The following is a 21,464-nucleotide window of genomic DNA, read 5'->3' as shown; positions in this document are numbered from 1 at the left end:
TGATGTGTTATACGTGATACGTCATCGCGGAGACAAGAGCAGATAATATACTTGCTACTACATCAAATAGATTTCTGCAGGATTTTCATGACAGACGAGCTTATTAGTGTGTCATTAGGGATGGGCGAAAGTTGCTCTTGACCCCTGTGCGCACAGCGTCTGAAAATCAGGGCTCTTTACGCAGGACTGTGAGCTGTGTCTGTGTCTGTGTCTGTGAGACGTGAGCGGTGTTTGTTTTGAACATTGTTCCGCGAGTGTGACGCTTATTTTGAGCAACGAAAATAAGAAAATATTATTTTATTTTAAGATCATAATAATCTTCCAATTTAAACTACAACAAAAAAGAGCTAACACAAATAAAATACACTTCAATTAAATACTTAAAATTTATTTTCCCAAGCCACGCAGAGCCGCAGTATAAGGCTGAAAGAGGCGCATGCGGCTCTGGAGCCGCGTGTTGCCGACCCCTGAAATAGAGCCACTGCACATAAGCTCGGCATCAATGAATCCAGATGACAAAAGTATTCAGAGGAAATAAAAGCAGATTTTCCGTGTCGGTGCAGATTTATTTTCTAAACCTGCAGGTGTGTTTGTCTCGTGTTGATGTCGTGTTGGTGCCAATTTTCAGGCACAGTTTTAAAAAAAGCGTGTCGGTGCACCGTCTTTCTGTGTAAATATCTCATGTTACAATATGAAAACCTGCGGCTTATATTCAGGAGCGGCTTATATATGGACAAAATTGATTTTCTTTTCAAATTTAGCTGGTGCGGCTTATATTCAGGTGCGCTCTATAGTCCGAAATTTACGGTAATTTTTTTCTTCATTAATGTACACACAGCACTTCATATTGACTGAGAAACACAAAATTGTTGAATTTTTTGCAGAATTATTAAAAAAGAAAAACTGAAATATCACACGGCTGTAAGTATTCAGACCCTTTGCTCAGTATTTAGTAGAAGCACCTTTTGAGCTAATACAGCCATGAGTCTTTTTGGGAATGATGCAGCAAGTTTTTCACACCTGGATTTGGGGATCCTCTGCCATTCCTTCTTGCAGATCCTCTCTAGTTCTGTCAGGTTGGATGGTGAACGTTGGTGGACAGCCATTTTTAGGTCTCTCCAGAGATGCTCAATTGGGTTAAATTTCAACAAAGTTTCTCTGTCAATATGGGGTACTATGTGTACTTTAATGAGGGAAAAAATGAACTTAAATGATTTTAGGAAATGGCTGCAATATAATAAAGAGTGAAAAATTGAAGGGGGTTTGAATACTTTCCGTACCCACTGTATATTGTGTATCAGTGTTTATCTTGTAATTGGCAACTTATTTTCAACTTATTATACAATTATACCTCATTGGATATTTTGCAGTAACGTCACGCTGGCAGGGGGCGTATTATATGTACATATACGACACAGTGCATACATAATCAACACATTTTCAGGAGTTGGATCAATATGAGCGATCATGGTCCTGTTTAGGAACAGTGTAATTGGTCGAACAGGTATCCACATTTCAATCTCTAGGACAGTCTTTTCGTGATGCCACCAAAGTGGGGATTTAGTGGTTAGTTCCACTTTAAGTCAGGACATCACTCATTACAATGTAAATATGCACATACACCAGTGGTCAATCAATACCTCTCGGATCAGCTGCTCCAGGTTGTCCACAGGTGGCCTGGTCTCTGGCTCCTGGCCCTGCCCCGCCCTTGTGGGTGTGTCCTCTGTGCTGTGTAGCCCCTCCTCCGGTTCCTCTGAGGGGTGGGGCTGTGGAATCTCTGCTCTGGATCGAGGAGGGGGGGCGGGAGTTATGTTGATGGACGCGCTGTAATGTCCCTTCCCCTGACTCTGGGACCTTCTGACTGGACTGGAGCAACAGGAGGAGGCAGGGGAGCCGCTGTTACTATGGTAACGGAGTTCTGATTGGAGGAGGAGCTGCTCTCTCAGGAGGTCCGACACCTGCACACACAGAGCGGATAGGCTACGATCAGACATCTGCTAATCAACCCTAAATCTGGAGTCAGAGGCCTCTAATAAAAGATGACCTGTACTTTACTAACCCGTCTGCTCATCCAAAATGTACCTAGTTATATTTTGTTTTAGTACTGCACGTTTGAGTAATTATATGAACTGAAAGAGACTGGTGATGATTTATAGATAAGCTCTCTACCTAGGACGTCACAATTTTGGGAAATTTTAAATCTGAGGCTCAAAACAAGTAAATAAGATTTTTATTTTTTTTTAAAAGTGTGATTGAAGCTATATATGACTTCGGGTTTGCTTTAGATGAGGCACCATGGTTAAAGTCTATGTATCCTTTATTGTGTACGCAGCTGAAGCTGTTCTACAAGCCCTGGGGTGGGCAATTATTTTTACCCATTTCAGTAAAACACTGTATAGTAATCTGTATAGTAATTTAGTAATTATAAAAAGCTTGTGGGGGCCAATTAAAACCAGCCTAGGGTTTGTACTATGTGTGTGAGGGGACTAACCGGCTCCATGGCTCTCAGGGCCGACGCGGAGGACAGGTTGTCTTCACTGGAGCCCTGCGGAAAACCCTGGAGAACATACAGTGTTTATAATGGGAAATCAAGTATCAAGTAAATATCATGTCTTTGCCCATGTAGAGCAGGACATGAATAACTCAAATATAATCAGATAGTAGATGAAATACATGAAAAGTACCATGTGTGATGGGGGGTTGAGCTCCAGAAGCCTCTCCTCCAGCAGGGCCTCCAGCTCCTGTAGTTCCTCTCTGACAGCCGAGCGCAGATGCTGCAGCTGCTGCACCTCCAGCCTGAACACAGCATGGTCACTGTTAGACGGCGTCCACAGGGAGTGTCACATCTCCGTCACTTCACATATTGTGCACCAGTCCCAAGCAGGGACGTAACAATATGCATCTCATGGTATAATATTTATCGCAATATTTTATGGAGGCTAACAAAATTGTGAATATGCCGTTTTTCCTTTTAAAATACCTTGACAAGGATTTGGTTGTGCCATTATCCAAACAATTAAGATTTAAAAGTACTCAATAGCAGTTTCTTTTTCATATAGTCTACACTGAAAAGAGCAGCAGGAACTACATAAACCATGGCACATGGTTTATGTAGCTCCTGCTGTTTTTTAGCTATTGCTGCACCATAACAATGAAGTTAGGCAAAGAGACTTTTCCATATTGTGATGTCCTACTATATTATTGTGAAACTGTTTATGATGTGATTGTTACAGCTCTAGTCCCCAGCATGGTTACTACGGCAACTACAATGCTTAAAATGAGACGGGTTTCCAAATAGGGCAATGACATTGACCCCCGCCCCAGTGGATCTAAAACCTAAAAATGCACTTGATTAATGTGTAGAAGTTATTTAGGGACACGAAAATATGAATAACTCAGAGAAGGAAGGAAGAGAGGAGGGAGGGAGGAGAAGAGGACAGAGAGGGGAGAGAGGGGGAAGGAGAGGGGAGGAAAAAAAGGAAAGGAAAGAGGAAGGAGGGGTGGGAGAGATGAAGGAGGGGAGAGGAAGAGAAGAAGGAGGGGAGAGGGAAAGAAGAAGGAGGGGAGAGAGAAAGGAGAAAGAGGGGAGAGAGAAAGGAGAAAGAGGGGAGAGAGAAAGGAGAAAGAGGGGAGAGAGAAAGGAGAAAGAGGGGAGAGGGAGAGAAAAAGGAGGGGAGAGGGAGAGAAAAAGGAGGGGAGAGGGAAAGAAGAAGGAGGGGAGAGGGAAAGAAGGAGGGGAGAGGGAAAGAAGGAGGGGAGAGGGAAAGAAGGAGGGGAGAGGGAAAGAAGGAGGGGAGAGGGAAAGAAGGAGGGGAGAGGGAAAGAAGGAGGGGAGAGGGAAAGAAGGAGGGGAGAGGGAAAGAAGGAGGGGAGAGGGAAAAGAAGAAGGAGGGGAGAGGGAAAAGAAGAAGGAGGGGAGAGGGAGAGAAGAAGGAGGAGAGAGGGAAATGAGGGACAGGAGGGGATGGAGAGAGGAAGGACGTAAGTGAGGTAAGGGAGAGTAGAGAGGAGCAAAGGAGGGAGAATGGAGAGGAGGGAAGGGAAAGAAAGGAGAGAGGAAGGAAGAAAGGAAAGAGGGGGGGGGTACCTGTCGCTGGGGCTCAGGTGTCTGTAGACAGGGGCCTGCTCTCTCAAGATGGACAGCTCCAGCTCCATCATCTGATTACGGAAGGCGTTCAGGCTGCGCCTCTTCAGCAGCAACTCCGACACAGTCTGAGGGCACACACAGTGCAGGTGTGGACAAGCGAACATAAAGCTTGTGGTGAAGTACTCGAGACTGGCCTCAAGACAAACTTTTTTACGGTTTTGGTCTCGTCTTGGAAGTGTATTTGGACTTAGACCTTGAATCGCACCCTGGAGACCAAGTCCAACACTCGACAAGTGCATTTCATTACAGTCGCTGCTGTCAGCAAATGTCTTGTACCAGGAGTGCAGCCTGTGCACTCATTTGGAGCCAGTGGACATAGCGCAGTACATCACTACACACAAGCTCCCAGTCTGTGGAGTGTCTGCGACAGCATGACCCTTTGTCACAGCGCAGGTTCGACTAGGAATTCTGAAACCTACCCGTTCGCGCTCCTAAAGTCAGCACACCTCTCATCATCTTTTTGTTCTCTCTCTCCTCCCTGTGTATAGTGGACACTGGCTCCCTCCTCATAATGCACTGATTAGACCAAGACCTAACTTGGTGACTGATCTAAACTTACGCTACAGTGTCCGCAGAAAGGACTACGACATGTGGGCTGAAGTTTGCCCTATAAAAGTGCGCAAATCTACTGTATTTGTCATGATGTGTGTTTGGTAAAAGCTGGAAAATATCACTGCAGATCCAGTAAAATAATGTCCAGATAAAGTCCAGTTATGAACATGAAACCAAAGTGTCTGCGTAGTCCCTCAGTTGTTCAGGCATGAAACAAAAGTGTTCCAACACGTGCTCAGTGACCCTTCAGACTAATGCTAACATACGTAGTGTCCCTTCAGGCTAATGCTAACATGCACACCATGGATCTATTGAAATAACTGGATAGGGTATTGCTATCTTAGAGCTGTCGCAAGTTGGAGGCCACTTATTGGTACTACAATGAAAAAATCCCTCCTGCCGAGAAAGGATTTTTATTGAAAAGCGTAATGTAATCATAAACTGCTCGTGTTCTGCTGACAGGGCACATACAGCTTTCACAAAGGTTGAATTTTGTGTTGATTTTTATGTATGTTCAGCTCAAAATCTATCTGCTGTCTTAAAAATCACTTTTTAATCTTTAGCGTCAGTACACTATGTCCGCTCTAGCTAAGCTCAAAAGCTGATTGGTTAGAGCGGTCACATGGTACAACATGAACGAGCATGTGAGTGATGTGAACGACAAGCATCGGTCAAATAAAGACAGTGTACCTTAGGAGAGGCCGAAGGTGCTCGCTGCTCTGCTAACACATCTAGGCTTCCAAATCGACTCTACAAAAAAACAAAAAAACAAAAAAGCAGGGTTAGGACAAATTTCCTAGGTGAAAAGGTTTCTCATCAACAGAGTGAAAAGAGTTAAAAACTGCTAAGACTGCTATTGCATGCTATATTATGTATTGTTTATAACGAACATTTAAATGCTTGTTTCAAAGGGCAACTATTAAATACTATTAAATATGCAGAAAGCCATTTTCTTGTCATGTATTTAACGTCTCCCAATTCCCTTTGTTTTAAGGGTAGCGCCCTAGTGATCTTGGTTTCAATAATATAGTTCATCTCCCCCTAGACAGTATAAATATTAGCTCCTTCGAGATAGCAGCTACCAAGTCTTGATTTCAAAAACATTGTCCAGATTACGACCGTTGAAACTTTTTCTACATATACCACTCCTAGGTGAATGCCTTTGTCAAAGCAATTAAAGCTCTAGTGAAAAGCTACATTTAACTGATGAAAATTATTTTAGTCAGTTTAGCTTAAAGAGGGGGCATTATGCAAAATCGATTTTTTGAGATTTTTTGAGTTTTCTACGTTGTATGTTGTTCCCTCATCAAGGTGTCATCCATGCATGTTTGAGTATTTTAGTGATCTCTCCTGGGCCTTATTCGAACCGTGCTTACAGTTAGCTGAACAGTTCAATCCAATGCTTGGCCCACAAGCCTACATCATTCATGCTCCCACATGACAGTCCTCCATAAATAGCATATAAAAAACATGATACAAAACTGTACACAAATACTTGACAAACCTGATGTGCAGTAGTTTCATTAATCCGATGCACGCTGATTGTGTTGTGATAGCGCTTTGAAGGGAGAGTGACTTAACGCGGGGACCAAAAGGAGGGAAACTTATAAATACATGTTAATACGATGCTTTCGGCGAATATAGCATTTTCAAAAAAATAAAACGCAACATGGATATCTAAATATGTTATGTGTTAGCAATTAACACCCCATAGAAGTAAAATACCCCTTCTTTAAGTAAAACACACAAAAATCGTAGTATCATTGGTGGCCTTGTCCTCACCTGTCCCAAACTGTGCAAGGTCCCTCTGATCTCCTGGAGCACTCTGCGGAGCTGCATCTCAGAAGTGGACATGAGGTGAGGATGGACAGCTGCCTCAGGGGAGAACATGGGACCCCCAAAGAGAGATGATGAGGGCGGGCCCAGGTGGAACCCGGGGTGAGGGGGCGGGGCCTCAGGCTGGTAAGGCTGGGATGCCAGAGTGGGTGGAGTCATATGATGGAGATGGGAGTGGCTATCATAGTGAGACAGAGAGGAGGGAGTCGGCGTACCCTGAGACTGCCCAGAGTAGGGGGAGTAGCTAGCAGCGTTCTGAGCTAATATAGGTGCAGTGTGGGTGGAGGAGTGCAGGGTGGAGTAAGAGCCTCCAAACCAGGGCACGGACATGGTGGGAGAGCTATGAGGGGCTGAAATGTGACCATAATGCACAAAGGGATGGTGCTCGGGCCTGGTGGAGTGATGGGGCACGCCTGGGTAGGAGCCATGGTGTGCGAGCAGGTTGGGCGTGCTGCTGTAAGGATTACCATAGGGGTACATGTAGGGGTGCACATGAGGATGCGTCACTCCTGGGGGATGTTGGTACGGTGTTTGCTGGTGATTCGCATAAAGCTCCGGGACACTCTGGGTCCTATAAGAGCCCCCTGTCCAGTCGGGCGGGGGGCTGGAACTAACGGAGGAGCGTGGGATGGCCCGGAGTGGGTTGACCGTGCCCTGGCCATCGATGTCATCCCGGGGCAGTTTGGGTGTGCCAGCTGCTTTGCCCCGCCCCAGATGGATTCGCACTGAGGACACAACGGTGGTGGTGGGCAGGGAGGAGGATCTCTGGAGGGGGACCCCACAGCGAGCCCTAGTACTGCCCTGGATCCTCTGGTTGAGTCTGGCTCGGTGAAGAGCACCGAGCACTGGAGAGGGGGGAGGATGGGGGAGGCTGGACTCTGAGCGTTCAGACACAAAATCCGGGGACTCTGCCTGGCTAGGCCTGTCCTCGTCCAAAGACTCTCCCAAGAGGCTAAACTCAGGTACTGGTTTGACATATGATTCCTGTTCTGGTGTCTGTAATGTGTCCTCCAAAGTCTTCCCATCCAACAGTCCCTCTTCTGACTCTGTTTTTGAGGTGTCTATTGTGGGCGAGTGGCTGTGCTGTGCCTGGGGGCCGGTCAAATTTTTGGGCAGCTGGTGAACGGTGTATTGGGGGATAGTGGTGTCCGTAACCCGGTCAGGCTCGTCGTAGTCCAGCCGTTTGCTCTGCTCCACTCCCCCAGTGAGTAGTGCGAAAGCCGGTTGGTCGACGGCGACAGGTGTGGCCAGGTCCTGGGATGGGTGAGAGGTCACGGTGGTCTCGCTGTCACAGGAGTCGCTGCTCTCCTGGACCTGAACATACACACCAAGTACCAAGTTACACTCAGCTGCATGTCCACAAGATATTTTTATCAACTAGGAATGCTCTTTATTGCTTTATCTAAAAAAACAAGAACTCATTGTAAATGCAAGTGAGACATCACCCATAGGATTGGGCTCAAGCCAAATGAAACCAATCAAGGCTAGAGGTTATAGCGAGCATCACGGCAAGAGGCAATGTCGAGTGAGGCTGTTAAAAGGTAATGGCCCTTTCTGCCTGCACCGCTGATTTGGTAGGGAGAGAGAACTTAGCAACAGGTTTGATTGGCAGCATTGCTAAAACTAGCAGGATCGACCTCGGGGAGAGAATAAAAACCCCAGGATCATGTAGAGTGGGTTAATATGAACATGTTGCATGGCAGCATCAGTTGCAGTGAGAGGGGGTGACGGTTTTTCAATAGAAAGGGAATTGGAGCCGATAAAGCCGAATTGCACCCACTTCCTATTTGGAACACGGCTGCAACCATGTTAACTATGTCCAAACAGTCTATGACTACAAGTTGATTTGTCCAAACAGTTTATGACTATAAGATGGTTTGTTTGGACACAGTCACACTTTTATTAAAGCCCCACTTGCATCTCTGCAAACCTGACTCTTATTTGGCCTGGAGGAGGGTTTTTCCATTTCCATGGAATCATGCAAGTGACGTTCCACCTCCAGAAAGTTACACAATGTTGCTGACCATTCCACCACAGGCATACACCCCCAGCATGATGTTACTGCAAACTATCAAATGAGACACTTTCCAGGGAAGGCAGTAACATCTCCATGGAGACAAGCAAGTGGGGGACTTCCAACAAAAAAGTTATATAGTGGAACAGGAATTTTGTTAGATAATAGCCTCGTTTTATATTTTAATTATTTGTGATTTAATTTTTGTTTTACACAGTGGATACACGTCTTTTGATGGTTGTAGCCACAGCTGTCCTGATGCTGACATAGTTGAAGCTGCCAGTCTGCCAGTGGCCTTTGTGTGTGTGTGTACCTTTAAGAAGCTGCAGGAGTCAGGGGAAGGTTCTTCTGCAAAGCCACTGCTGTCTGACTGCTGGCTCACGGTGCGGGACAGGTCTGAGGACACACAACAAGTGGAACTTTAAGCTTATGAAATGTAAAAGTGTGGCATCTCAATTAAAAGGAACTGTATAGGGTTCCCGCACTCTGCTTGAAATTGTTTTCCAGGACGTTTTTAAATATGTAATCGTGGTGTCTACAAATAAATGACCCACATTTTTTCAACTTAACTTGCAGTCTAACTACAGTGGTCCCTCGCTATATCACAGTTCACCTTTTGTGGCCTCGTTGTTTCACAGATTTTTTTTTGTGCAATTTTGAATGATTTTACAGTGTATGAACGTGCATTGTGTTCTGCGTCCTGATTGGCTAAGGGACTGTAGACCATTGTCAATCATTCTCCTCCGTGCTGTGTCTACAAAACTGACTACTTCGCAGATTTCGCCGGCTATTTTTAGAACGTAACCCCTGCGATAAACGAGGGACCACTATATACCCAAAGTCCACATATTCACTTTGCAATGTGGTGCAATTGCCTCGTATATATGGCTTGTCAAAAGATGTTCTTGAGTTGAACGCAATTAGATGGAGAACATATATGGCCATAAGTGTTGGCAATATATTCTTATTTGAATAGTATTGTGTCCCTATGGTTGCCTTATAAAACAGAAAGGGACAAGAAATGTTGTGCAAAATAGGTGTAATTTCCTGCATTTTAGTGTGGTTTAGAGGTACTACTTTTTTTTACTGTGATGGCCAATAATACATCAAAGCAAAATGGGGAGAAATTTCAAGGACAAAATAAATTTTTCTGAACATTTGGCCCCATTTAATTTCCATATGTTTTCCATGTCTGGAAAATAGGTCAGTTATTTTCCAGGTTTTCTAGGACATGTGGGATTTTAAATTTGATAAAAAATGATCTGACTGTGTCCCCAAAAATGAGGTAAACATGTTCAAGTAGTGCCAACCGATGAAATGCTGATTTATTTTTAAATAACTTGGCTATCATGTCCAATGTTTTCTATGTTATAATTTGGCATTTTGGTTCTCAAGACGATCATCCAATTAGAAAGCAGAATGAGTCTCATATGAGTCTCTCAGTCTTTCAATGCTGAAATCCAGTTGGTTTGAACCCAAAAGGCCTCTCTCTGATCTGAATGGTCACTACTTAAACAGCACCTGCAGTCAATCATTAACGAGTGCCAGTGCACCCTCTGCAGCTCAGTGAGTGAAGATTTCACATGGACAGTTCATATGCTGGGAATGAGAAAAATTGGTATGTGTCCTTTATCTGCAGGTTAAGCCTTAAAACCCACGTTCAGCTGTGATTGTAATACAGTTGTTTTTTAAACATTTAGAGGGCAGGCTACATACAGTTACTTTAAAATCGAATAATGATGATATAAAACTATCTATCTTTGTGTTGGTTAAATCAATTATCATGTTAAGCCCTAAAAGGCAACTGCTGTTGTGATTTTGGGCTTTACAAAAATAAATGACATTGGCTATTGGATGCGGTGCTCACCTGCGTTCCTGGAGCTGCTCAGTGGAGGCACATCATCCTCACCGCTTTGGATCTGTTTAGTACAAAATGTCTGAATGAAATGAATAAGGCACTCAGTACAAGTCATCGCTAGTTAAGCACGTGTCTGAAATCCCAAAACAAGTGAGTGGGCAAAAAAAATGAACAAGCCCCCATTTGTCTTTGGCCTTCAGGTTAGGGGATTATTTTACTACTATGGGGTATTAACTTCTAACACATTACGTATTTTGATCCCCATGTTACATTTTTTTGTTTTTTGTTTTTTTAAATGCTAGATTAGCTGAAAAAATGTACTAACATATATTAATAAATAATTACTATATATTATGATTTATTACGTTTCAGTTTTGATTTTGATGCTCTAAGCTTCCCCGCCCTTTGCTCTCTGCGCTGTCACTCCCCCTTCAGAGCGCTATCACATTATAATCGGTGTACAACCCACTCATGAAACTACCCAGGAGAGATCACTAAAATACTCAAACATGCATGGATGACATCTAAAACCTCTTCAGGCATGTTTTTGAAGAGGGAATGTTATACCAGAAATCTCAAAAAATCGATTTTGCATAATATCCCCTCTTTAAGTTGTCGATTGGCCGATCACTGCATACTGTATATTTTTAATACTGTCTAAAATAAATAATTACCTCCTCAATGTCAAAGGAGTCTGCGTTCTCAGTGCGCAGCAGAGCGAGCTGAGGGTTCATGGCCCTGTCTGCAGGCCACATCTCATTGGCTGGTTTCTCTCCCACTCCAGCACTATGACTGACTGTTTGTTCTTCATGTGTCTTGCTACTGGCTGTCGACTCTGCGTCTCCTGTGCTGTGATTGGTCGTCTGTTCCATGTCTTCGTTGTTGTGATTGGCTATGTGTTCCCCAGGTTGAATGCTCTGATTGGCTGTTTGTGCCTTGTCTTCCGGGCTGTGATTGGCTGTTTGCTCCACACCTGACAGGCTACTGGCAGTTATTTCTACATCTCCTGTTCTGTGATTTGGTGTCTGTTCCACTTCTCCTTTGCTGTGATTGGTAATAAGTTCGACCACCTCTGCACTCTGATTGGTTGCTGGTTCTAAGGGTTGTTCAGCACTACGAAAGTAGTAAATATAGGAAATGTTACATTACCAAATGTCAAACACTTTACATCAAGGAACCATTCACTCATTAAAATATCATGTGGAAGTTATACTTATTAGCATTTATGTAAAGTCACAACATATCAAAACCTATATGTTTATATGATCTTTTCTCCTTTACACAGGGATGGGTCTTTTTAACTTTACCATTTCAAATACACCCAAACATCTATCAGCATTGAATATTGGTAAATCAGCCAATACAGATATATTATATTTCGCCCACTCTTCAACACAATTAATAATTTGTGAAATAATTTTTATTAAAAACAGACCCTAATCAATTCCCGCTCATAATATTTTTATAATGCAGGTGACCTATTAACTGTTTTGATAACTCAATTAAGTGCATTTCATAAAGCAGACTGTGCATGTAAGTTTAACAAAGGCTTTAGGGACCAGGAATCAGACCATCTGCCAGTAAATTTATGCCAAATGTCTGTTGATAGGCCTACTCACCTGTGCACTGTGTCCTTGTCCGGCTCTCCATCGCTAGTGCTCTCCTCAGATACCGATGGTAGAACTGTGGTGTCCATCTTGAGTTTGCCGTGTCTCCCCTCCTCTCCCTGTGCACTACTGTTTGTGCCAGGCTGTGGGCTGGCAGCCGCGTTAGCTTGTGCAGTAGCGTTGTCTGGTGCATTGCCGTGCATATTAGCCTGCACATTATCTTGTGCATTATCTTGTGCACTAGCTGGTGTATTATCTTGTGCACTAGCTGGTGCATTAGCCGGTGCATTAGCCTGCGCATTAGCCTGTGCTAGCAGGTTGTGTTTGCTGATGCTCTTCTTGAGGAGTTTTGCGGCATTCAGAGCAGACACGCTCTTCTTCGGGGCAGGAGGTTCTTTCGAGTCGCCCTCTCTTCCTGCACACAGCAAACAGGCCAGTCAAGACTAAGACAGATATTCACATTTTCATTATGACAATTACAGTAAAGTAAAGCAAAGTACAGTAAACCGTTTTAGGTTTTAACCATGCTGTAATTATGCTCCTTCATCATAAGTTTACTCAAAATTTTAGGGATTCATGCATGTTTGAGTAATCCTGTATTGTCCCACATTTTAGAGGCTTGAGTGCACAGAAAATTTCTATCTTCACCTATCCCCTTTCCCCTCCCACTTGCAACCATAGAAGGGCACCCTTCAGTGGGAAGACTGCCTATCAACCCTGGCTTGGCATGTTTTTACTTTGCAGGGGGCACTGGAGAGCCATTTTTAAAAGATTGAATTTTAATCCACAGGTCATCAAAATGCACAAATGCTACATTAGGTTTGTCTGTATCTGATGGTGTTTACAAAAGTTACAGGGATTTTTAATACTTCCAAAATGGCCCCTTCTTTAAGAGCTCATCGTGACCACAGTCCGAGACTTAAAACTTGTAAATTATGTTAACAACTTTTGACCCCAGATATGTCGTGATGATGCTGCCTCAGTCTGAAGTCCATCGGATCAAAACCCAAGGACCAGTCTGTTAAAGTATCAGGTCTAGATTTTAGACATCTCAAGTTTTACCCAATATGGCCAACGTCTTGCATGGTTTAGGGCGGGGCCATAATATACTTTTTTTGTCCATCTCAGGATGCTCTATATACCTGCCAAGTTTTATACACTTGCAAAGTATGACTGTATACCCATCTCTGGGGCAGATGCGGCTGTATAACTGACATATCTGACCTGGGTCTCTGGGGGTAATGCGGTGCACCGGTTGACCCGACACTTGGCTGTACAGCTGGAAGAACTCATTGGCGACACTGGTCAGAACTTCGATCTGACGGAAGCGACCTGCAAAACACAGCCTCACATTAGACAAGGCAGATGGCACATTTATAAGAGCACAAGTGCTAAGGCTACCAGTTTAAACTCAGCTACCTTCCGCTGTCATTGTTATAGCATTAGGAGAAATAGTGCCTGGCCAACCAAAACCACACACAATATTTTACAGATGTGTGGGTCTGGAATTGTATCCTGCCTCCCGGATTTTTAATGGGCATCACTGACAGGCAGATTAACTAATTATAGAAAAGCCTGGTCAAACAAACATGGTGGGGAAAAAGGCAAGTTTATTTGTATAGCACAATTCGTACACAAAGTAATTCAAAATGCTTTACAGAATAAGAAAGACATTAAAATCATAATAACAAATCAAAATATAAATAATCGTCATAAAATTAACTTTAAAAGAGAAGAGTGCAGAACAAAACCTTTCAGTTAAATGGACAGCTAAACAGAACCGTTTTGAGCCTGAGTTTAAACATTGTCAACATCTCCTGTCTCTCACTTTCAAGCAGCTAAAACCTGGAACAGTCGCCCTGAAGATGTAACGCCATGTTTAGTCCTGACTCTGGGCACCAGCAGATGGTTCATATGTCACTAACATGTCAGAAATGGGCATGGAGAGACTTGTACACCAGCAGAGCTGCTTTAAAGTCTATCCTCTGAGCCACAACAAGCTAGTGCAGAGACCTGGAAAAAGGGGTCCCAGGATTGATCCCCGGGGCACCCCACAGGTCAGGGCCATTTTATCTGAGACACATGTTCCAATTTCAACAAAGTAGTCCCTGTCTTCTAGCTAGGACTTGAACCAGTTTAGACGACTGAGTGGACATCCCTGGTACTGCACTAGTCTCTGTAGGAAGATCCCATGATTAACCGTGTCAAAAGCAGCATTCAGATCTAACATGATCAAGACTGAGGCTGAGAGTCATTTGTCACCTTGATAAGAGCAGTCTCAGTGCTGTGGCGGGGGCTAAATGTGACTGGAAAACATCAGAGGAGTTGTTCATTTGGAGAAAGTTAGTAAGCTGTTGGTAAACTTTTTCAAGGACTTTGCTTAAAAAACTGCAGATTTGAGATGGGTTGGTAATTATTACTCACTGGGTAATCAAGACTGGCTCGATAACTGTAGTTTTTAAAGCTGTTTGGAATGTTCCAGATTGAAGTGACATGTTAACTACGCAAGTGAGTGGTGATGGCAAACTCTTGAGCACATACTTTAGAAATCTAGTGGGCAACACATCGAGGTAAAATAAGGCAAACGTTCTGAGGTAAAATAAGTTATATATTTTGTTCTGAATTCAGGTCCTCGGAGACGGGTCTGACTAAGAGCGGTTCAGAAGCCCTTCATGAAGAAAAATACAACAAGGCAGTTTACGTCGCCCGGACTGGCGTTACCGGGGCCCCACCCTGGAGCCAGGCCTGGGGTGGGTGCTCGGCAGCGAGCGCCTGGTGGCCGGGCCTTTCCCCACGGGGCCCGGTCGGGCCCAGCCCGAAGAAACGACGTGGAGCCATCCTCCCGTGGACCCACCACCTGCGGGAGGAGCCATGAGGGGCGGGTGCGGAGAGATCCGGGTAGCAGTCGAAGGCGGGAACCTCGACGACCGGATCTCCGGACATGGAGACTAGCTCTGGGGACATGGAATGTCACCTCGCTGGGGGGGAAGGAGCCTGAGCTTGTGCGGGAGGTTGAGCGTTACCGGCTAGATATAGTCGGCCTCACCTCCACGCACAGCTTGGGCTCTGGAACCCATCTTCTTGAGAGGGGTTGGACTCTCCATTTCTCTGGCGTTGCCCGCGGGGAGCGGCGGCGAGCTGGTGTGGGCTTGCTCATTGCCCCACAGCTCAGCCACTGCGTGTTGGGGTTCACTCCGGTGAACGAGAGGGTCGCGTCCCTGCGCCTTCGGGTCGGGGACAGGTCTCTCACTGTTGTGTCGGCCTACGGGCCAAACAGCAGTGCAGAGTACCCGGCCCTTCTTGGAGTCCCTGGGAGGGGTACTAGACAGTGCACCAACCGGGGACTCCGTTGTTCTCCTGGGGGACTTCAACGCCCATGTGGGTAACGACAGTGACACTTGGAGGGGCGTGATTGGGAGGAACGGCCTCCCCGATCTGAACCCGAGCAGTGTTTTGTTATTGGACTTCTGTGCTAGTCACAGCTTGTCCATAACAAACACCATGTTCGAGCACAAGGGTGTCCATCGGTGCACATGGCACCAGGACACTCTAGGTCGGAGGTCGATGATCGACTTTGTTGTCGTGTCATCTGACCTCCGACCGCGTGTCTTGGACACTCGGGTGAAGAGAGGGGCTGAGCTGTCAACTGATCACCACCTGGTGGTGAGTTGGATCCGCTGGCGGAGGAGGAAGCCGGACAGACCTGGCAGGCCCAAGCGTATTGTGAGGGTCTGCTGGGAACGTCTGGCGGAGCCCTCTGTCAGGGGGGTCTTCAACTCCCGCCTCCGGGAGAGCTTCTCCCTGATCCCGGGGGAGGTTGGAGACATGGACTCCGAGTGGGCCATGTTCTCCACCTCTATTGTTGATGCGGCTGCTCGTAGCTGTGGTCGTAAGGTCTGTGGTGCTTGTCGCGGCGGCAATCCCCGAACCCGGTGGTGGACACCGGAAGTAAGGGATGCCGTCAAGCTGAAGAAGGAGTCCTATCGAGCCTTGTTGGCTCGTGGGACTCCTGAGGCAGCTGATGAGTACCGGCAGGCCAAGCGTGCCGCGGCTCGGGCAGTCACAGAGGCAAAAACTCGGGGTTGGGAGGAGTTCGGGGAGGCCATGGAGGAGGACTATCGGACGGCCTCAAAGAGATTCTGGCAAACCGTCCGACGCCTCAGGAGGGGAAAGCAGTGCTTCACCAACACTGTTTACAGTGCGGGTGGAGAGCTGCTGACCTCGACTGGGGATGTGGTCGGGCGGTGGAAGGAATACTTTGAGGATCTCCTCAATCCCACTGTCACGTCTTCCGAGGAGGAAGCAGAAACTGGGGACCCAGAGGCGGACTCGTCCATCACCCTGGCTGAAGTCACTGAGGTGGTTGGCAAGCTCCTCGGTGGCAAGGCTCCGGGGGTGGATGAGATCCGTCCTGAGTACCTCAAGTCTCTGGATGTTGTGGGACTGTCTTGGCTGACACGTCTCTGCAACATCGCGTGGCGGTCGGGGACAGTACCTGTGGAATGGCAGACCGGGGTGGTGGTCCCTCTGTATAAAAAGGGGGACCGGAGGGTGTGTTCCAATTACAGGGGAATCACACTCCTCAGCCTTCCCGGTAAGGTCTATTCCAGGGTGCTGGAGAGGAGAATCCGACCGATAGTCGAACCTCGGATTCAGGAGGAGCAGTGTGGTTTTCGTCCTGGTCGTGGAACACTGGACCAGCTCTATACTCTCCATCGGGTCCTCGAGGGCTCATGGGAGTATGCCCAACCAGTCCACATGTGTTTTGTGGATCTGGAGAAGGCATTCGACCGTGTCCCTCGTGGTGTCCTTTGGGGGGTGCTCTGGGAGTATGGGGTCCGGGGCTCTTTGCTAAGGGCTGTCCGGTCCCTGTATGACCGGAGCAGGAGCTGTGTTCGCATTGCCGGCAGTAAGTCAGACCTGTTCCCAGTGCATGTTGGACTCCGCCAGGGCTGCCCTTTGTCACCGGTTCTGTTCATTATATTTATGGACAGAATTTCTAGGCGCAGTCAGGGGCCGGAGGGGGCCTGGTTTGGGAACCACAGGATTTCATCTCTGCTGTTTGCAGATGATGTTGTCCTGATGGCTTCTTCGAGCCAGGACCTGCAGCAGGCACTGGGGCGGTTTGCAGCCGAGTGTGAAGCGGCTGGGATGAGAATCAGCTCCTCCAAATCCGAGGCCATGGTTCTCGACCGGAAAAAGGTGGTTTGCTCTCTCCGGGTGGGTGGTGAGTCTCTGCCCCAAGTGGAGGAGTTCAAGTATCTCGGGGTCTTGTTCACGAGTGAGGGAAGGATGGAGCGTGAGATTGACAGGCGGATCGGTGCAGCGTCTGCAGTGATGCGGTCGCTGTATCGGTCCGTTGTGGTAAAGAAGGAGCTGAGCCGGAAGGCGAAGCTCTCGATTTACCGGTCAATCTACGTTCCTACCCTCACCTATGGTCATGAGCTTTGGGTAATGACCGAAAGGACAAGATCGCGGATACAAGCGGCTGAAATGGGCTTCCTCCGCAGAGTGGCCGGGCGCACCCTTAGGGATAGGGTGAGGAGCTCAGTCACACGGGAGGAGCTCGGAGTAGAGCCGCTGCTCCTACACGTTGAGAGGAACCAGCTGAGGTGGCTCGGGCATCTGCTCAGGATGCCTCCTGGACGCCTCCCTAGGGAGGTGTTCTGGGCATGTCCCACCGGGAGGAGGCCCCGGGGAAGACCCAGGACACGCTGGAGGGACTATGTCTCTCGGCTGGCCTGGGAACGCCTTGGGGTCCCACCGGAGGAGCTGGAGGACGTGTCCGGGGTGAGGGAAGTCTGGGAGTCCCTGCTTAGACTGCTGCCCCCGCGACCCGGCCCCGGATAAGCGGAAGAAAATGGATGGATGGATGGATGGATGTTCTGAATTATATGAAAATATTCAAGAGGAGATGTCTCATTTCTAATAAATTGCTACAAATTAGCAGCTATGGTTGTTCTCTCCCAAATAAGGACAGTTATTTCCTATCGGTCTTTATAGACCTTTCGTCATTTGAACAGAATGTAGAAGGGACTGGCTGGTCAAGCAAAGAGAAATCAGAAAATTAAAAAAAAAATGAACTTAAAAGATTTCATAGAGAGTATCTACGATAAAATGACATTATTTCAGCTAAGCGTAACTTCACAATTTACAGAAATCCACACAACCTTTTCTTAAGTATTGGGTCCTATAACTTGCCATTGAGGTCCATGGTTGTCATGATCGGGGTTGGCTGCTCTTGTGGCTGGCTGACTTTTTAAAATTTTTATCTTACATTTTAACTTAATATTTGGGGATTTTGACCAACTAACAAGTGCAGCTTGTACAGTTCAAAGGACAGAAGTTAAGCACTATTGCAATGAGTGATTTAAGCAGGTTGTTTTACCTGTATCCATGGCGACCCTGTATGGAAATACCGACGCTAGTCAGCCAACTATAAAATACTACAGACTTTTCACAACAATATAATGGGTTTTCAACACCAAATATGGCAGAAGACATTCCAGAGGGAATGGCCCAACTCATCACCAACCGAAACAGCAGAGTGAAAGAAGCTGAAGAAGACTAGAGGCTGCCCTGTTGGACAGGGACAAACAAAGTGATTTTGACTGATCGACTGATATTACTTAACAATGATGCACTTTTCCCCAGTAGAGAAAAAAGTATTTCCTCCTTAGTTTGTATGTGCTGACAAAAAAACATTGCCCTATAATGTGGATAGGCATAGGTTCAGCAATTAGGGATATTAAACACAGACCACCTTAGACTCCTCATCTGACAACCAGCTCAATTTAAAACTATAAGCTCTTTAGGATGTTGTGAAGTCTCATGAACCTAATTGGAACTGAAGACAACTTTCAAACCAGATTTCTTAATAGCAGCAGTGAATCCCAGTGTATAAGCCATTTTCTGTCCCTTTCTGATCAGACACCTGGTCTAAAATGCCAGTACATGACAGCTGTGAGGACAGACAGACACAGGAGGAAGAACAGAATAAACATGTGTCAGTGAGACATGTTCCACAGCTGCACCTGCTCCGTCACCACTGCACAGATACATCCTGTTTAAAGCCCACACTATTCTGACCCAGCATCAGTGAGGGTGGACGTTTAAACGCACCGACTACACTTCAAGAGCCAAGGACAAACACAGCTTTGTCCTCGTTGCCATGGAGACGCAGCGACCGCACTAATTAACCCAGAGAATCCGTGTCCCGCCAGGTCAGACAGCTCCTGCCTGCACCCGCTGTCCCATGTCTCTGTCTGGGGGAACCTTAACTTGGTCCATTGCTGCTCCAGGCTTTTACTGTGGCGCACATGAACTGGAGGGTGGACAATCGAATACATGTTACAGAGGCCAGAGAGTTTATCAGGAGGAAAATAATAGTGCCAGGGCTGGATTCAACAGAAGACGTTCTAGGTTGACTGAAAACATGCCCTTTATGTCAGTTAGTTGACTAAAAGACAATATGGCGAAGTAGGCGCTGACAAAACTTCTCAAAATTATTAATTATTTCCGTAACGCATGATCCAAACTGCACTTACAAGACTAGGAGCTCACTAACCTGGCTAACACCAGAGTGATGTGTGTAGCGCACTGAAGAGAGTTCTACACACTTACTGATGTGCCATTGGGAAAAGGCAAAACATGAGAAATATTTTAATCTGATTAGTAGAAGCTTCTCAATACTGGAACAAGCTGGAAATTTTGCTTTTGTTTTATTCTAGTAGAAAAACTTTTTTTTTACATGCAGAATGAAGCAGTTTGTGCATTTGTGGAAAGATAGTGCTTTTCTCTTACGCTAATGCATCTAATAGCACTCTGGGATTGATCTGAACAATGGGAGCTGGTCTAGATGGATTCTTGTGAGTTTGTGAACTCTTGCTGAGCTCACAAGAGTTCATGCACAAAGCAAAACCACTATACTCAAAAAAGTACTAGTAAACTGTTTATTTGGAAAGAGGGAGGCAGCTGAAACTATTCACTCCCAGATATCTGGATAACTTACTTCATGCCTCCTCTCTGCTGCTGTGGTAGACACATCGTGTGTTACAATTACAATAGACATTAGCATTGCTGATGAGAAAATTAATTGACTATTCACATGTTGTCCCCTGTCCCACTCCCCCTGTGGACTGTAACTCTTTCAGATGCCCCGATGACAGCTGGACCCTCTCCTCCTCCCCGCCTGGCCCTCCTCCACCCGCCTCCCTCTCCTCCTCGCTTGGCTCTCATCCTTCTCGCCCGGCTCTCCTCCTCCTCGCCTGGTCTTCCTCCTCCTCGTCTGGCCCTCCTCCGCCCCCCTCCCTCCTCCTCGCCTGGCCGATTTTTCCTGTTGTTTTGTTTTTGTGTGTAGGCAGCACGATTGCTGAGTGGCAACACTCATGCCTCACAGCAAGAAGGTTTGGTTCGATCCCCGGGTTGCCCAGGCCTTTCTGTGTGGAGTTTTTCATGTTTCTCCCCATGTCTGGATGGGTTTCCTCCGGGTACTCCGGTTTCCCCCATCAACCAAAACATGAACGCCCTTCGAGACAACTGTTGTTGTGATTTTGGGCGTTACAAAAATAAAATGAATTGAATTGAATAGAAATTAAGGTCGAAAAGATGCCATCAACTGATGAATTAACTCAATGACTAAAGATCTACAGCCCTAATTAGAGGAGGGGTCTGTAAATGCGTTCAGCACCGATACAGATGTCCCACAGACGGGGCGACACTCACTGGTGAGGGCATAGTTTGGGTTTTCCAGCTCCAGTCTCTGCAGTTGAGCTCCCAGGAACACCTACAACACAAAACACATGTTTCAATAGTGCCAGTGAACACACAGTACAGTCTTGTTTACATATAAATCACATAACTAGATCAGATAGCCCAATAATGAGATGTGATGTTTGGTGAGTGTTTACAACACAAGAGAAATGTGATCATCAGAAACACCTGGTGACATGTGTCAGTAAATCAGGGGATACATACTATTCCTTAAAGCAGACCTTTTGTGTAATGTCAACTTTTCAGAGCTTTTAACCATGTTGTAGTCGTTTCCCTTCTGAAATTGTATTTAGAGTGATCTACCCCCATTTTCACCACCACGGGGAAGCGGCCGCTGCACGGTACTTCTCCAAAGTAATTTTCTTAATCGGGGATACACATGTATTCCGCAGCACTGCGTAGTCATTTTAGTACAAATGAAAAAAAATTCACTGCTTTCTAGTGTGACGTACAGCTATCCATAGGAAGGGTCAGCAGTAGCACTGCTCTTTTTTGTGTTGTTTACGGCAACATCAGCTCCATTGGGAAATTATAAAAATTATACACAGGTGTTATAGATTAGATTAAATATATTATCTATATAGCAGACACGAGCACAGTAGGTCTTCTTTAAGTAATCATCAACTTAAACAGCAATCAAATACTTTGGGGCAAAAAAGTATTTTGTCAGTCACCAAT

General features: G+C 46.0%; 1 protein-coding gene across 2 annotated transcripts in view; it reads right to left on the bottom strand.

Moving 5' to 3' along the window:
- Positions 1–21,464, bottom strand: part of LOC117389786 (protein ITPRID2) — a 61,051-nt gene that overhangs the window by 6,925 nt on the left and 32,662 nt on the right. The window contains exons 10-21 of one of the 2 annotated variants that reach the window (XM_033987508.2): positions 20,739–20,799; positions 13,239–13,346; positions 12,027–12,429; positions 11,082–11,520; positions 10,417–10,468; positions 8,863–8,945; positions 6,482–7,849; positions 5,390–5,449; positions 4,088–4,212; positions 2,685–2,796; positions 2,492–2,557; positions 1,641–1,958 (exon numbers count right to left, since the gene is read on the bottom strand). In XM_033987508.2, coding sequence (XP_033843399.1) covers positions 1,641–1,958; positions 2,492–2,557; positions 2,685–2,796; positions 4,088–4,212; positions 5,390–5,449; positions 6,482–7,849; positions 8,863–8,945; positions 10,417–10,468; positions 11,082–11,520; positions 12,027–12,429; positions 13,239–13,346; positions 20,739–20,799 — 3,195 coding nt within the window. The remainder of the gene's footprint in view (positions 1–1,640; positions 1,959–2,491; positions 2,558–2,684; positions 2,797–4,087; positions 4,213–5,389; positions 5,450–6,481; positions 7,850–8,862; positions 8,946–10,416; positions 10,469–11,081; positions 11,521–12,026; positions 12,430–13,238; positions 13,347–20,738; positions 20,800–21,464) is intronic. The other variant, XM_055230495.1, reaches the window with a different exon arrangement.

Source organism: Periophthalmus magnuspinnatus, chromosome 21, assembly GCF_009829125.3.
Source record: "Periophthalmus magnuspinnatus isolate fPerMag1 chromosome 21, fPerMag1.2.pri, whole genome shotgun sequence".
Taxonomy (NCBI): Eukaryota; Metazoa; Chordata; class Actinopteri; order Gobiiformes; family Gobiidae; genus Periophthalmus; species Periophthalmus magnuspinnatus.
The sequence above is the reverse complement of the archived record's forward strand: the minus strand, read 5'-3'. Positions and strand labels throughout refer to the sequence as shown.